This window comes from Populus trichocarpa, chromosome 5 (assembly GCF_000002775.5).
Source record: "Populus trichocarpa isolate Nisqually-1 chromosome 5, P.trichocarpa_v4.1, whole genome shotgun sequence".
NCBI lineage: Eukaryota > Viridiplantae > Streptophyta > Magnoliopsida > Malpighiales > Salicaceae > Populus > Populus trichocarpa.
In genome coordinates, this window is record NC_037289.2 from 6,089,356 (window position 1) to 6,107,282 (window position 17,927).

General features: G+C 33.5%; 1 protein-coding gene and 1 pseudogene across 1 annotated transcript; both read right to left on the reverse strand.

Moving 5' to 3' along the window:
• Nucleotides 1–3,303: 3,303 nt before the first annotated feature.
• Nucleotides 3,304–4,348, reverse strand: LOC7486351 (uncharacterized; annotated as a pseudogene).
• A 2,720-nt stretch (nt 4,349–7,068) lies between these two features.
• LOC7486352 (cellulose synthase A catalytic subunit 2 [UDP-forming]) lies at nt 7,069–14,497 on the reverse strand. The gene is made up of 14 exons (XM_002307109.4): nt 14,092–14,497; nt 13,082–13,277; nt 12,754–12,989; nt 12,554–12,656; nt 12,280–12,466; nt 11,289–11,555; nt 10,795–11,140; nt 10,492–10,629; nt 9,865–9,990; nt 9,512–9,724; nt 9,157–9,424; nt 8,878–9,074; nt 8,429–8,779; nt 7,069–7,981 (listed from the first exon to the last, which is right to left on the reverse strand). The coding sequence occupies exons 1-14, from the start codon at nt 14,170–14,172 to the stop codon at nt 7,400–7,402; spliced, it is 3,291 nt and encodes a 1,096-aa protein (XP_002307145.1). The 5' UTR covers nt 14,173–14,497; the 3' UTR covers nt 7,069–7,399.
• Nucleotides 14,498–17,927: the final 3,430 nt, after the last annotated feature.

Genomic DNA, 17,927 nt, shown 5'->3' on the forward strand with positions numbered 1-17,927 from the left:
AAGTCCATGCGTGGTTGAGCTTGAGTTTTTTAGCCCTTCCTCTATTTTATTTATAGCTTTATTTTTCAACATTATAAAATAAATTCTCTTTAATTAAAACAATTATAATGATATTTTAGAAATTTCATCATGATTCTATACTTTTTAATTAAAATTATAGTTTTTTATAGTAATTTTAGCAATTACTTTATAAAAACTTATATATGATCCTAACATGCATAATTTAAAAACAAAATCATATCAAGACTAATCAATGATAATAAAATATTTAGTCTTTTTTAATTTGAATTTTTATATAATTTTATCTAAATATTTTTTCCTTTATTAACTTGGTATAATTGCATAAAAATTACCAAGAAATAATTGTTTTCTTTTAATTAAAACTTGCTTTCAAACTATTATATGTTCTTATTAAAAAAAAATCATGTTTTGGTGCCTCAACCAAAAACATTTGGCAACAAAACTCTGGAAAAAAGTCTGTAAAAAAAACAAGGAAAGAGGATTTTAACAAGATAAATTTTTGGCAAAAATTCATAAGAAAAATATTTTTTATCCTAATCAATGCTGTCACAACAATATTTTTTCAGAAAACAATCTTTTACATGAATGAAGTGAAACGGATTATATATGCACTTAGATTTTCATTTTTTGTAAAGAAATTAAGATTAAATAAAACTATCAATTTTTCTATATACAGATTATATAGATAAACCAAATTTTTAAGTAAAAAATTTAAAATTTAAAAAAAATCATATTTTTTTACCTCTTCAATGTATTCATAGACTATAATAATAATACAAAGCGTACCACGCTTAAGCAATTAGACTAGTTGTCATCTAATTTAATAGTTTGTTTTGAATTATTTATGAATGAAGAAACCCAAATGTTTATTAAATTAAAATTTATAATTAAGTTTTAAAATATAAATAATATAAAATAATATTTTGATAATATGATAAAAATAAATATTAAAATAAAAATACGATAGCAAATTATATATTAAGTTTTTAAGATTTAGCCTTGGTTACATATATAAATATCTATGAAATATCTTAAAACCACCTAGATAGTAAGAATTAACAAATCGAGATTAAAACATTTATTAAAGAAAATAATTTTAGCATTGTTTACAATTAATTTTGAATTTTGAATTTTTATCATAATTTCAAGGCTAATTTCTTTTAATTAGGTCAAGATGGATAGATTTTTTTATGACGCGCGGTTCTTGTTGGATTATCTTTTGGGAATATGCATTGTTTATACCCTCTTCATTCCTCAAAAATTCTTATAATCAACAAGCTTTTCTCGAGTTCTTCAAATGTAATCGGATTCTCCCTTGCTCTTATAGCGGCTGATCAGATCCTTTTGTATTCAAGACCTAGCCCATTCAACGTGTTGATAACAAGATCGACCTTGTCTAAGGGAGAGATAATTAACAACGCAGGTTCATCCACTATCATTTCGATTGGTTGAATATACTCGGAGATTGATCTAGTTCTCTGAAAGAAACTGGACAAATCATCTCTAAAAGCCATTCACGCTCATGTTAGCGAGATCAATTGTATGGAGATGAACAGGTTTGGATATATATAAAAGACATAACAATTCATAATGTTGATGTGACTATAGCATGCAGTCATAATTGACTCTAGTTTGGATCGGAAATAACAGCTCCTCCTTCCACTGCGGTCTGAGGTGGACAAGGCTTATTGCCATCTACATAACCCGTAAGGTCGTAACCATGGAGAAGCAGCATCATTAATGGATACAAGATTGCTACTAGAACTTGATTGTCGAAGAGTTGGAGCACCATTGATGCTCTGGGATGTTTCTTTAACTAGAATTTTAAGCCTTTTGCAGTTAGGCTAAGAGCTGTGATACTGTGTACACAACAAAGAGATTCGGTACTGGTGGTTATATTTCTGCACATTGCTACGGCGGTTATATATACAGAGGATATAGCAAGCTATATATGTTATGGGAGAAAATAAAGCAAGGAGATACAAAATAAAGATTGTTATCTGCCATTGATTCTATGATCCCTGATCTATAGCATTGAATACTGTAGAATTTCTTTCCTCGATCAATAACTTTGATCGATGGTGATTGTCTTGATTCTGTTACTCCTGTTCTAAAGCCTTGCAAGAATATTGCATATATAGCCGTGACAGTTAGCTAGCTGTCTTTCATCCTTGTTGATTTTGATCTTGTGATTCCATGGTAACCTTGTTTGATTTTGTGTTCATTGCAAACTTAAATCCATGAGTTAATTCTAGCCCATCATAATCAATTTGTTATCAATTGATTATCATAAATGATGTCAAAATATATATTCACTTAAAATCTATTTTAATGAGAAAATTGATTCTCTAAAATGTAATTAGTTCTAATGAGAAATTTAATCTTTATCTCTAATCAATTAATTTTAAAGGGAAATATGAAACTTTTCATGAATGTGAGATTTTCTAAACGAGTTAAAAATGAACAGATCATGAGTTACAACCTCGCACTTAGCTTGATAGAACTGCATGCGTTGAGGATTTGAATCCCCCGTTTGATACAGAAGTGTTGGCAGTGGCAGCCATGGAATCAAAACGGAGCAAATGCATTAAGAAAATCACTTGAGTAAAGGAACCTAGCTAATCAATTCAAAAAATTACTTAATTAAAATAATAAAAATAAAAATATTAACGTATAAATAGAAATTTCATGAAATCAAAACGGAGTAAATGCATTAAGAAAATCACTTGAGTAAAGGAACCTAGCTAATCAATTCAAAAAATTACTTAATTAAAATAATAATAATAAAAATATTAACATATAGATAGAAATTTCATGAAATCAAAACGGAGTAAATGCATTAAGAAAATCACTTGAGTAAAGGAACCTAGCTAATCAATTCAAAAAATTACTTAATTAAAATAATAATAAAAATATTAACATAAAAATAAAATATATTAAAATTCATTTACTTGATTCACATAAAATAAAAACTATAATGATTTAAGAAAGAATAACACGTTATCAAATAAAAAAAATTAATAGAAAATGGATGAAAGTGCTTGATTGAAATTTTTGAAAATGTCGATGTGCTCAAACAAAAAAAAAATCACCATCAATTCCCTTCAATTTTTCTCTTTTTTGCAACTTTCTTGTGTTTTAAAAAAAATTGGATGCTTGTAAATTTATGAAGTTGCAAGTTTTAAGTATAACATTTATATGTTTTAATTTCATGCAAGATTCGACTTCCTGGCATATTAGATGCCTATGATCAGAACTTCTACTTCCATGGGATATTAAGGATTTGTGTTCATTTTTCTCATACATTCTATTATATTTCATGCATCTTATTGTTGCTGGAATTTACAACCATAGTATATGAACTGGGTATATCCATGGCTTGGGCACCATCCTCTCAACAATATTATCTCATCGGGGACAGGGGACAAGGCTCGCTTAGCAAGCCTGCGCACAACTTCAACAGTGAAACGAAGGATCGAGGAAGAAAAGGAGACGGACAAAATTAAAGAAAACATCCCCTTAGGCCCTAGCTAACCAGTGATCCCACTTTAAAAACGCAAAAATGGAAGTTTCATCATCATCCTGTCCACACCAACGCAACACATAATCATCAAGAAGAAGAATTGAACTTAATTCTTATCCATAGAGTGCAAAATCCTGAGTAATTTAAGTAGAGGGAAGAAAAACATTACTTTGAGGGTGTTTTGCTATATCGATTAGCTTCCACTAACGTTGCTAAAACTCTATTAGGGTTTTCATCCATGCTCACCTTGTTTGCATACCACTTAACACTATTCATGGCGCCTGGTAAACACTCACAAGAGACCTGTATCTTTTCTTTCTAGGTCGAGCAACCTCCTCTTCTTTCCCGAAATTCTCTTCAGTCGTCTTTGAAGTGATCTCATTTTGGCTGCTTCGATCGAACTCCTCCTCATCATCTTCAAAATCACCGTCATTCTTATTCTTTCTCCTCCTCTTCTTCTGATTGTTATTGTTGTTGCTGTAGTCTTCGCCGCTTAGCCGGACGAGTTGTTGCGCTGCAGCCACGTCCAAGTCCGTTAAGGTCATGGGATGGATTCTAAGTAAAGCTTCCAGTTCTGCCATAATTTCCATGGCCATGATCATCAAGATTCAAGAAATCAACACGAGAGAGAGAGAGAGAGACAGAGAGAGAGAGTGGGAGTGGGAGATTAGCTTGCTTTCTCAGTTATCTCTTTCCTCATTATTGATCTTAGACGGTTTTATCTTCGGTTTATAGGATTGAAAAAATTGGCAGAGAGCGCGTTGGAGGGCACGTTCGTGTGTAGTCTGAAAGAAACTGTAAGGTAGGTTCTATGAAGATGGCAGGAAGATGGGTAGCTTGTGAGGGATACGCAAATAAAGGATTATTTTAAGAAAACCCACGCCATGACTTCCTTTAACTTCTTGTCTGGGGTCCACGAGATTGCCCACGTCATCAATTCCAAATTAGTACTTCAAATCAAGTCCCCGAGGATTGTAATTTAAATGCCTTTCGGTAGTCACTGTCTTGTCGTTATTGAATGATTTGAACGTTATTTTATGGTGCTTTCTTCTTTTTCTACTCCGCGCATCCATTGATTTTGTTTGGATTTTATGATAAAACAAAGTATTTTCAGGAGCTTTACTGTTTTTTTTTTTGTTTTTTTTCTTATAGGCTAATTAGTTGAAATCAAATTTGAAATTGTGGTGAACATACCAAAATAAAAGATAAAGTACTTACATGTAAAATATGAAGAAAAAAAGCATGGTTAATTCTAAATTTGCGATAATTTTTATTTTATTTTTGTTTTGTTTATTTTTCAATCCCTAAATTTAAAAAATAAGAGAAAAACTTGTTGAAAAACAACATAAAATATAAAGTTGATGTTTATCCTGATAACCAAAATAACAAAACTCAACGTAAAAAAAAACACATAAATTCAAAAGAAAAGTGGATGTTAAATATTTTTATATTCATCTAAATAGCATTAACAACTCTTTCATGGTTGATTGATTCAATAATTTTTAAATTTACTTTCCTAAACATAAATAGCATCTTTGAATTTCTCAATTAAAAAAAAAATTAATACAATAAAATGCATCCATAACATTGGTATATTCTTCTATTATGTTAAAAATTAACTTGAAATCCTACTAGTTACATAGCACGGGTTTTAAAATTAATAACCAAACTATATCTTAGATCATTTTCCTTCTATGCAAATTATAAATTGAAGTAAGAGTAAAAACAAAATCTATTTTTTATTTTTATTTTAAGGTATTTTAATTTATAATACTTGTAAAATAACAAAATAATAAGAAAGAAGTTATGATATTTAAATGTGTGTTAGTTATTGCAATAATAATGATTTTTAAAAGTATTTTTCAATTGAAAAAGAGAGAAACCATTGTCTAGAGAAGGGAAAAATTACTGACCGAAGAAGAGATAGCTAATGACTATTATTATTGAAGTGGAATTTTCGATGAGTTATTACAACGAAAGATACCGTTGCTAAATTCGTTGAAAAATGACGACGTATCATATTAAAAACAAAATCACTAAATAAATATTTTTTATTTTTATTTTTTATTATATTGGTGATACTGTAAATAATTAAGAATGGGATTTTTTCTATCAGTAATTATGTTGAAAATAACCAACAAAAATATCTGATCGCTATTATAACTGGTAAAAAATATTTCGTAAGTAACTCTGTTGCTATTTTATAATTTGATGGCAGTGTGATAAGACTAGCAATAATTACTATTTTATTTTTATTTGACAACGACCATGCAAGTAAATGCATGTCAGATTATTTATTATACTAGAAAACATGATTAATTGCACAGTATCATGCACTACATAATATTATTATTATTTTCATACTCTCAAGTCTCAATCTTGGTAATTTCCTTGTTAATACCTCATGAGTTCTTTCGAAATATTTATTCAGAGAAGCTCATTTGAGGTCTTGAAGAACGTACGAGAGACATTTGGGAGCTCATCTGCCATGAAACTTACAAAAAGCGGCCAATCTTCGCGCTTCTTAGTGGTGGAGTCATTGCGACGACGATCCGAACCTTCAACGAATTTCCTCTCGGTGGTCAACACACCACCAATCAACTTTTTGGCTATGGTGTCTGCCAACAACCCTCAAACAATTTGCAAGGAGCAAAGTGGCTATTTGCAAGTTAGATAGCCAAGAGTTTTCTTCAGAGTCTAGCTGAAATCGATGCAGGGATTATGCAACATAGTATTTTACATTATTTTCTGCCTTTTGTAATATGAAATCTGTAAAAAGAAATTGATACTGCTATATATATATATATATAATAGAATTTTTGTGACAATTGTTCTATAATTATTATGTATGGATTAATTACCATGATCACAACAAGTCTTTGTCCGACAGACAATTTCTTTCTTCCTCGTGTAGATGTGTTAGTTGTCAGCACCCAAATCACTTTCTTTTTCTTTCTTTTTGGTCCAACACGCCCCAATTTAAATAACCTCTCGATCAATCTTGCGACTTAAATATTCAATGAGAGAGAGCTTTAATTCGATATTTTAATATATTATTTATGATTTCTTATCAAATGATGAGATGTTATTTAATTAAATGGGCGTACTTTTTAATTATATGGCAGTTATTTGATCGATAGAGCTCTATGAGAAACTTGATGTTATATGATTTGTAGATTTAAAATTTAGTTCTCTTATAATGAAATACCGAGTTAAAATGGAGAGAGTAGAAATAATTAAATTTGCAAGAAAAGAAAAAAAAAAAAAGGATTGTCATCGATCCTCTTACAATCATAATAATAATCGGCTTCACTAATTAAATTTAGTAGATGGATCTCTTGAAAGGATCTCTGATCCTTTCAAGAGATCCATGGACATATATTCCTAGCTTGGCAACTAAGCTGCTGTTGAAGTCGACGGATAATGACAGGAGCAGAAATGATGAAAGGATCTTCAATGTTTTCCAGGAAAGGGTAGAAGTGAGACCGCATAATGCCATAATATTTGCACTCTCAACACACGGCGAGACAATAAAACAATTATATAGTCGAGTGGTTTAAGACACTTGTATGGATCCCCACATTGATGGGGATAATTTATGATTCAATGCCCTTGAGATACAGAAACCCGTGTGAAGAACACAACCCTCTAGAACCCACAAGAATTTAATAAAAGAATTAATGAAAACCCTGTAAAGAAAAAAAAGTGTCATCCCCAAAACCCAAAAGTATCTACACCCTCAAATTACAGCTTTCTTCTCAAAAAAATTTCCTTTCTGGCCATTGACAAGGCATGTCGCGTCCAGTCTGTGGACTGCCTCCAGGCCCCTTGAATCCATAATTATCTTGATGTGGCCTAATCACAGTTCAGTCCACACAATTCCAAGACAGGACCATCTCTTGACACAAATGGGTTTACACGAACCCACAAGAGAGTTAGGATTGAAGCCAGTAGAATTGACCATACCAAAATGATGGTGGGCATGCGATCTTGTTTCCCAAGAAGCCCTTTGAGGAAGGGGTAGAGGTGGAGGATGACCCATAAGGCAAAAAATAGCCTCCCAAACAATGGACCCCATGAATCATACCCATTGTTGATGGCGTCTGAGACCCCAACCACAACGCCAACTATGTTCATGATCAACAACGTTGTAGGAGGGATCAACAGTGATGTCCACTTGAATATGTAAAGCTCTGAGAATTCTCCATCATCCGCTCCTTTTGATGTAACAGTGAAGTTTGTACTAACACCAGCCAAAACCTTGAGCAAACCCTGGAAGAGAGCGAACAGGTGTGATGAAACACCTCCAATCACCCAAAATTGTTCATTTCTCCACCAGTCATCTATCCCGACACCACCCCACTGCATCTCGAGGATACCAGTTGCAGCTATAGATATGAAGAGGGCTATGAACACGATACTGGCATAATTACTAATCTGTACAACATAAAAGACCCGATTTAGATTGAAGTGTAGATGATTAGTAGCGGCTAGAACCACATAAAAAAGCATCATTTCCATGCTATACAACAACTACATGAAAAACAAGCTTTTTAAAGAACAATAATTCTTTCAAATCCCATGCAACCATGAGCTGATTAACAATAAGCGATCAAGCTACTTAACAGATCAGGTCTTGTAGAAAGAAGGGATGGTTGATAAACATAATAGAGCCGCAACAGATCATAACAGAAACACGTTTTCAGTTTTGCTACTTGAAAACAAGTCTTAAAGTTGAAAGAAAAATTTCCTCGCATCACTTGCACATCCAATAACCAATAAACAATGAGATTTGAACATTTTAGGAAGAATAACCAACTTTTATCAAGAATAACTATGTTTCAATTTTCCAACTGGATGTAATAACACAAAGCGGGGTGTTACCTCAGGAACAATGAATTTCCCAGTGAGAAGGCATATAGCTGGTAGTGTACAGTAGACAAGCAAGGGAATGGATGTCCAAGGATACACAACTGAGTTTATGTACGAAAATCGTTCCAACCACTTCAATCCACCCCCATAACCATACCAAATTGGACAGTGTCTACTGAAGAAAATCTCAACAGAACCGAGGGCCCACCGAAGAACCTGGTGTAGACGATCTGACAGATTAATTGGAGCTGACCCCTTAAATGCAGGCCGCTTAGGTATGCAGTAAACAGACCGCCATCCATGGCAGTGCATCTTGAATCCTGTCAAGATATCTTCTGTAACAGAGCCATATATCCAGCCAACCTGGTTCAGTACATAAATTTTAGATGATATGTGGGAGATAAAAGCACAACTTTCTTATGGTGGGTTTGAACAGTTCAAGTCTCTTTGTTTTCACTTACTTCCTTTCCCCATTCTGTTTTATCTTCATAACCACAGCTGATAACTTGGATGGCTTCTCTCAACAGTGATGCAGGAGATGCATCCCGAGGAACTCCACCATTCTCCAGAAGAGTGGAAACTGCAAACACTGGAGATTGCCCAAACTTCTTTTCCAGCTTCATTTGGGATGTTTCAGAAGATTTTTCAGAAGTTGATTCTGCAATATCAGCCAACTCTTAGAGATCTAAAATTTAAACACAGATGAATAAAACACAATGGGTGCAGTAGCTTAGTAAAACCTTCAGTTCCTTCAATATTTTCAAGGGCATGTATCTGCTTTGATGCTTCCCTGTTCTTTGACTTCTTCTTCTCCTTCTTTGGCTTTGATTTCTTGTTTTTTCTGGACCCACACCATAGATAGCACCATTTTGGCAAACAGTTGCAAGTCTTCCCAGGGGGTTTCTTCTTGACAGGTGCATCATAACCATAGAGTGCTTGCTTCCGAAAAACACACCCAGTTCCAACATATATTGGTCCTTGTAAACCATCTAATCCTTTCATATTTATCTGTTTTCAATTAGGAGATTAGCTTTTCCATCATAGTCAATAACGTCATAACAGAAAAGAAGATGCAGGAAAGCGAAATACACATACATCAAAGAATACAACGTTCCGATTTGAGTATCTATCATGACGATCAATGCCATCAAATCGTTGAGGAAACTGCACATAACAAACTTTTTTCCCTGATGTTGGATCCATCATGAAACACATGGCTTCTCTAAGTGCTCTGCTATTGTTAATATAATGGTCACAATCAACATTCAGAAGATAAGGGGCATTTGACAGAACTGCAGAGACCCGCACCTATTACAATCATAAAAGAATAGACAAAGCTTATTAGTTCTTGGCCACATGTTAAATGTTAGATAAGGCATGTAACAGAACAAAAAAAGCCTATCCATAGATGTTAAGAATATACAAGTCATCCAACATCCATCGCTTACCAGTGCATTCATGGCCCCAGCCTTCTTATGGTGTTCAAACCCTGGTCTCTTCTCACGAGAAACATAAACCAGACGAGGTAACTCGCATCCTTCCACATCACGAACTCCACTTTGACCAAGGAAAACCTGCAAAGAAAAGAGCATTTTCTTTACATGGCACACGAGTGAATCCCTACAATTTACAGTACCTAATCCTCTACTTGAGTGGCGTAAACCCCATAATTAGTGAGGGAATCTAGTAACTTTTAGACTGACTAGTCACTTGACAACAGTATGTGGAGCAAGAACTGTAGAATTGGTACAATCAGCATGTCAAAAGCAATTTGGATGACAGAATTTCAGGAAACATGACAGGTAGCTGGTAAGAGTAGCACCTTGATAAATCACAAATTCTGCTTCGACAAGTAACAAACCCAGCAAACAACAAAATAGTAAAGACAAAAGTAACATCATGCTTACCAAAAAATACAAAAGGAACAACAAAGCATAAGCATCAAATGTCAGGATAAAAAAACATGGTGCGTTTATCAAGGAAAAATGACTAATTTTTACCTGAACATACATTATTTTGCAATCGGCAAATCAAGAAATCAGAATCAATACTTTTATAAAGAATCGTAATCTTACCTGAATCATGCCAGGATGGTCTCGTACATTGTTTCCAGGCCATGGAGTTCCATCTTGCATTGTCCAACCATCTTCCGGAACCTTTTGTGCTGTGGAAACCAACCCATTTATCCTCACTTTGAATTCTTCATATTCTCTCTGAACCAAAAATAGAACCAAATAGAATCATGAGCTAATATTGAGAAATAATCATCATGTCACTGAACTAAATTTTATGTAAGTTTTGAGAATGTACATCAGTTTGGAATTCTAATCCAGTAAAACTTAGATCAACATGGATCTTAATGAAGAGAAATCGCTAACCTTCATGGCACGCCTTTCCCTGACAAATGCTGGATGAACTTTATTTTTCAAATAGTCAATCTTCTGAGAAAAATACCACTCAGGGGCACGGGGCTCGATGTTAAATTTCTTGCAAAATGGAACCCACTTCCTAGCAAATTCAGACGTCTCGGAGAGAGCTTCAAATGTAAGCATGGCGGCACCATCGTCTGACACATAGCATGCAACTTTATCCACAGGATAATCAACCGCGAGAATAGAGAGAACAGTGTTCGCAGTGATCAGCGGAGGTTCTTTCATAGGATCAACTGTACTTACAAAAATGTCTACACTGGCTAACTCAGATGGTTTCCCTTCTTTTTCATACCTGATAAATGAGCACAGCTATAAGCTATTGTAATTCATGCACACAACAAAAAAGAAGTAAATGAAGAGGAAGAATGAAATGAAGCCTGATAATTTCAGGTAGCAAATAACATATTACACAAGGAACTAAATGGATCGGCTCCACATACCTCAGTGATAGCCTATCAAGGTATGTTTCCCGTTCTATAGGGTACCATTTTGGAAACTGGTCTAGAATCCATGATACTCCGAACCATATTTCACATATTACTGATGTCAGCCACAAACCATATGCGTCATTGACTGGGTGGAGAATTCTATAGTGAAAAAAGATGCCAAGAATCACAAGACGTAGGATGATTATCATTCTGTATGGGTTTATCTTGCTTGAGGGAATTGGTAACTTCCTTGAAAGTGGCTGCCTGCCCTCATCCATCCTGACAAAGTACATCAAGAAAGCTTGTAAGTAACCCAAATAAATGAATGGATAAACCAACAAAAATAAACAGAGAAAAAAACCAATACACTAAACAATTTTGAATAAAACTCTAATAATTTTGTCTAATTAAGATTTTACAACCTTATTGATCAACAGATTACTGATTCCAACAAGAGTATTACATAGGAAAATGTAACATTCAAAAGATGAATCCATCTCTGAAAGGTTAGGTTCACAACAAAAGAAAATATAAGGTTGTTTAAGTAGTAAATGTCAGCATTCAAGAGTGTAGATTAAAGTTGACCCTAACATGAAACCAAACTGTTTTCTTTCCTGCCTCAGTGTCACCCCAAACCCCAAGTGGATAGACGGTCACAAACAATTATGTGATCCACCATATTGTCTCAAGGCTTATGCAAAGCAGTGGTTATTGTGAGTTTTCCAAAAGGCAACAATGTCGAACAAGGCATTTCAGATATTAAGTGATTTCTTTCCAGAAACCCTTACAAATATTTAAGATTTCTAAAACTTTGTCTTTGCATGTTGTCACACCAAACATCTGCCGTAACAGATTCAAGTATATGTAATGCAAGAATGGTATAAAGAAAAGTTTGCAGGAGAACTTCGCCTTTGCATGTTGTCACACCAAACACCTGCCACCACAGATTCAAGTATATGTAATGCAAGAATGGTATAAAGTAAAGTTTGCAGGAGTCACTCACATGGGCAAATCAGGATCATCCAGTTCATCCCCTTCAAAGTTTCCACCATCATATCCTCCTTCATGCTTAACAACCTGAAGTTTGTCATTCTGTCTTTTCTTCCAGTCCTCCATTCTGTCCTTCCAGGCCACACTCCCATACCCGTACACTGCAATGTCTTTCTTTGGAACCATTGGTCTTGGTTGAGCTACAACATTGGAAGCATTCAGTTAGCTGATAACAGGATCAATTGAACAATCAACAGAAGGATATGCAAGTAGAGGCCCAGGCTTACAAGGTATAGATGGATCAGAAAATGAAGTTGGATGAACTCTATTTCCATGACTCATGTGTGGTGGTACAATAAGTGCATGTCGGTCAGAAGAAATCTCGGCATCCTAAACAAAGGAAGAGGAAAACAAATAAAAAGCATTGCTTAACCCACTTTTGCTGGTTTTCATTTAATGTGCACATATCAATGACATACTGAATTACCTCCTCGCCATAAGTTAAAAGAGGAATTTTAGAGCTGAGGGGAGATGAATCAAGTTCCCCTTGTGTGGGAATTCCATATGTATTAGAGTGAGAAGCACGGCCAGTGTTTATGCGTGAAGAGAGCATTGCCTCTGCAACTTGTTCTGGGCTTAAACCATCAAGGTTTCCATAATCAAACTCGTGTTCCAAATCATCTGTATCATCTTCTTCCTCGTCACCCTCAACCCTTGGACTACCTGCAACATGGTTGATCGTTATTGATACTCCAAATGATGAATGGAATCTCAATAAACCACAGACACACAAAAATAGTTCAGGAAACCCTAACCTTTGAGGCGCTTGTATCTGGTCTTGCATTGAGGGCAAGCTTGATTTCCCTCTCTTCTCTCATATTCATAGCAGGGGCGACACACAGGGAAAGCACATTCATTGCACGCAACAAATGGCTCTCCATCCACTGTGATTTCAATCTCATCCCCACATATCTGACACACTTGCCCACTCAATTCTTTCACTGACTTAATCTGTACATACCCAGTTACCGCAAAATGAGTTATCTGAACACTTGATCATGAATGACACCTTCAACAAAAATACATAAATAAATGCATGGAAAATTATGATTTAAGTTATCTCAAATCCAATAACTCCTCTTGGTATATCATCACAATCCATTCATAAGCTAATGTACCATCTCCTTTCTTGCTTGCCCGAGTTTCACCAGTTTTGACCAAGCAAAACACCAAGAATTAGAAATTTAACTCTCTTCTGCGGGATATAAAGTGTAAGGTTGAACAATATGGTGTTCACGTAAACTCCAAGAAACCTAGTAATGATCTCTACACAGGATATAAAAATCCTAATAAAACATTAACTTTCAATAAGAAGAAGAAGAAAATCCCAGAAAGCTGTTCAAATAATAAAGTACAAACAAAAAAGTAAACGTTATTGCTCCTACACTGCATCAACCAAGTAGTGCTTGTTTTTTCCTCGTGTCATGAACCTCAGATCAACATAATGTATATGGATCTGGAGGACCTAAAGACTGGACATAAGTTAATCCTCTGCAAATCTGCACTGCAACTTTCATTTCCTTACCAATTGGAGATTGACTCCAACATTTACATAAAGAAATCATAATCTAAATCTCCATTTACCAAATTAGCGTCCTTTTGTAAGAAATGAAACTAAAAAATGAAATGCATCGACTTGTTCAAGCTTTAAAAAAAAAGAAAAAAAAACCACAACCCAGAAAGTGAAATCAGTGAACATGAGTACGGAAAAAAAGGAGGCAGCCCAGATCAGGAATCGGGAAAATGAGAAAATGGGTTCTCTTACTCTTGCATTCTCATCCGCATTTATGAGGACAAACTCGTTCCTGTTGTGAGAACCGGCAATGAGTCGGCCCCCGGTATTCATCTTGTTGTGTAAATAAGATCAAAACCCAAACTCAAAACTGAGTCAACTCGTGCATCCCACGCCACTTTACCCACACAGTGTAGTTTTTGTTCCTTTTTCCCTCTCCTAAGAGATATAAAAGAAAAGGGTGGAGGAGGAGGGGTACAAGAAAGAAGAGGAAGGGCTGGCTGTTTGTTTTTGTAGGGTTTTGTTATAATTTTTATATATATATATATATATATATTAAAATGATTGCTTGAGAAGACAAGTCGCTCTCCTCTCTGTATCTTAGCTGGTTTCAATCTGTTGCAAATCAAGATAAGAGAGAACGGATTTACAAGTAAAAAGTGATAGTGGTACTACTAGCAGCGATGACTGACTTGATTCTTCTTCACTAATAACAATTAAATAAAGAAAAAAATTAATTAAATAAAAAAGTGGGGCCAGAATGGAGGGTGGCACTGCCATGTGCCCCACCCTACTTGCTTTCTCTCTTCCTCTGTCAATTTATCAAACTACAAGTGGTTATCAACTAATTTGTCTCTCCATTTATTTCTTTCCTGTGGATGATGGACAGAGGAGACGAACAAACTGGCAGAAAACGAAATCGAGGATGCAGATTAGTTTATCTTTTTCATTTTTAAGTATATGGGTTTTTTTTTTGTAAAAAAAAAAAAGAAGATGAATTTTTCTAAATATTAAAAATAAATTTTAAGAAATTAAGAAATATTATTTTAATATATTTATAAATAAAAAATACTTAAAAAAAACAATAATGGTATAACTGTACAAACTACAAACAGCCTCTTAATCTTATTTTGGAAAGGGAGGGGGGAGATGGGAGAAGAGAAGGAAAAGAAAAACGCGCAGCGCTCACAGCATACAGAGCAGTACAGACGAGAAGAGGGTACGAGTAATGACATAATCTACGCCGCTTGAGCAGATCCTGATTCATAGCTAGCTTGCTTTCCTTTTTTATTTGGTAGACTTTTTTTTATTTCCTTGAATATAAATTCATGCTTCTCTTCTGCATTATCAATTACCAATTATTAATTATATTATAATATATATATATATATATATATATATATATATATATATATATATATAAAAAGTAATAGCCCTCTGTCTTTCAAGTAGATTGTCAGGGGAAGCAGTTTTTACTCGAACAATGCTTTTTTCTATTTTTAGGCCCTGTAATTTTTTACACTTTTATCCCTCAATTTCTTTGCTTTCTAATTTCATCCTGCAAAATTGCTTTGATTTGTGATTGGTCTTACTGATTTGTTTTTCATATGTGTGTATGGGGATCTCGAGATGTTGAGAAATTATTACGTCGCTCGGTTAATTATATATTTTGCAAAACAAAATTCATTTTAATTGATTTACAATCACTAGAGCTTTAAGGACCAGATTTGAAACCTAAAGAAATAATTAGCCCCTTCTTTTATCAAAATTACGTGATGATTTACACGGTCAAAGGAGGAGTTCATGTAACTTTTTTGTTATTTTAATCCCTTGACTCTTTTTTTTTTCAAATTGATCCATTCATAATGGCTTTGTTTGTAATTTAACTTGATAATTTGTTTTAATTTTCTCGATACACGAGAATCTTGCAATAATAATGATCAATAACTTATTTCAAGTGACTAGTTACCTTACTATATTAAAAGATAATGTGTAAAACCGAGGTGCTTCACTTCCTCTTTGTTTTCTTTCACTTTCAACCTTTTTTTTCCCTATTTCTACCATCAATGTTTTTTCTTTCCATTGAAATCTTTTAGGGTCTAATTAGTTATTGAGTTTGGAATTATGATAAAAAAAAAACAAATTAAAGAACAAATAACTAAAATATAAAACACAAAAAAAATATATGGTGAATCCTAAATTCACAACAATTTGTTTCCATCCAAAACTTGCCGGCAAAAATAGAGCGAAACTTAAGAAAATTTAATAATTTCAGGTTGTTTTTTATGGTTTTTAATTGTTTTGTTTTTCTATTTAAAGGTCATAGGTAGGTTTATTAAGCTTTCTATAATGTTGTTTTATGTGGTTTCATATGGAAACAAAAAAAAAAAAACTTAAATGTTTTCTAGGCCAAAAGTAAGAAACTAGACTTTTTGGCAGGTGTTTGGTCAACTAGAGTAACCTGAAACTACAAAGCAAACGATGTTTTGTCTACCATAATAAATATGTTTTGGCTGCTTTGTTTATTTATTTATTTTTAAAACAAAAATGGGTTGTACTACCCTTTATGGTGGGTTTGCGACCACTTGAGCCTAAAAACCAAGCAGCAGGGCAATGCATTGTTTGCTTTAATTTTTCTGAAAAATAAAATTGTCTACCTTTATTGCCAAAAAAAAAAGGGTGAGATATTTGATAATAAAGAGTGAAATTGTATTTTTTGTTAATTTTAAGTTTAATAAAAAAAACAGTGAGATTGTATTTTTTAAAACCAAGCAACAAAAAATGCATCAGAAAAATAAAAAAACAATAGTCTAGATGTTTTGGCTGAACCCGTCAAAATTTATATCTTAAAAAAATAAATTTTTATATCAAAATTGAAATGCATAATAGTTCGGGTACCAAACGGAGTATAATTTGTAAAGGTGGGGCTAAAATGAATTTCTTGCGAGAACTTTAAATCCAACACTCATTTTCAGCATCTTTTCCACATTTATCCTTCTTTTTTCAATCTTGTCTCCGGTGAACAAATTTGAATAAAATGTTCTTTAATTCCATCCTAAAAGAATGGAATCGCCCAAAACAAAAAGTTTAGGGACTAAATTAAAAAAGTAAAAACATTCTGAACAGTAAGATTATACTGAAATGCGAGGGCGTTAGCCATGCAAATTCATTAATGATTTAGAATTTCTGTTAATGCTAAGAATAATATGACGAAAACAAATGGTTGCCTTTTCGGTTTTGTTTTTATTATTATTCAAGAGGAACAGAAAATCTGTCACCGTTCAAAAAACTGTCATTACGGTAGTTATTATAGCTGTGGAACATTTATGAAGCCAACACTTATGGTCTCACCGAAACTCGGACAGGTTCTCCCTTTGCCAGTTAATTGACCATGATGCCATGTAACACTGGAGTTTTAGTGTTGGACACCTCAGAAAATGCAGTTATTCTTCAGTCCCACAGAAGGGCAAAAGGGACATAAGTCAGTTTTTAGCAGAAGCAGCAGTTTGGGAACGCGGTGCAAACCGTGTTCTCAAAAAATTTAAATTTTTTTTTTACTAAAATTTAATTTTTTCTGTATGTTTTGGATTGTTTTGATGTGCTGATCTTAAAAATAATTTTTAAAAAATAAAAAAAAACATCGTTTTAATATATTTCAGCACGAAAAACACTTTAAAAAACTTTCATAACCACACTCCCAGACCATCAAAAGCCTTGCTTAAAAAAAAGAGAGGGGTTATTGTAAGTTAGTTTCCATAATTCAATCAGACTAATTAATCGATACCCGTGATTTAAAAAAAAATGTTTTATTCGTTTTTTTACATCCATTTATTTTTTTGATTGAACATAACATGTTATTTTATAGTTTATTTTTCCATTCCTTTGAAAAACATGAAAAAAAATGATATAAAACAATACATTTTTTTAGAAAAAAATACTATCTGAACATGGTCAATAAAAAGGATTGATTGTTAGTTGTTAGATTGTTTTACAAGGATTTTTTTATATAAAAATAATATTTTTTTTATTTTTAAAATCATAAAAACGATTTAAAATATTAAAAAAATAATTTAAAAAAAAAAACGGTT

What these genes read in the sequence shown, in the direction of transcription:
- LOC7486352 (XM_002307109.4), bottom strand. Translation starts at nt 14,172, where the DNA reads ATGAATACCGGGGGCCGACTCATTGCCGGTTCTCACAACAGGAACGAG. An exon ending in ATGCGGATGAGAATGCAAGA is followed by an intron (nt 13,278 to 14,091) that starts GTAAGAGAACCC and finishes GGGTATGTACAG; the next exon opens with ATTAAGTCAGTGAAAGAATT. An exon ending in CTGGGGCCATGAATGCACTG is followed by an intron (nt 9,725 to 9,864) that starts GTAAGCGATGGA and finishes TGATTGTAATAG; the next exon opens with GTGCGGGTCTCTGCAGTTCT.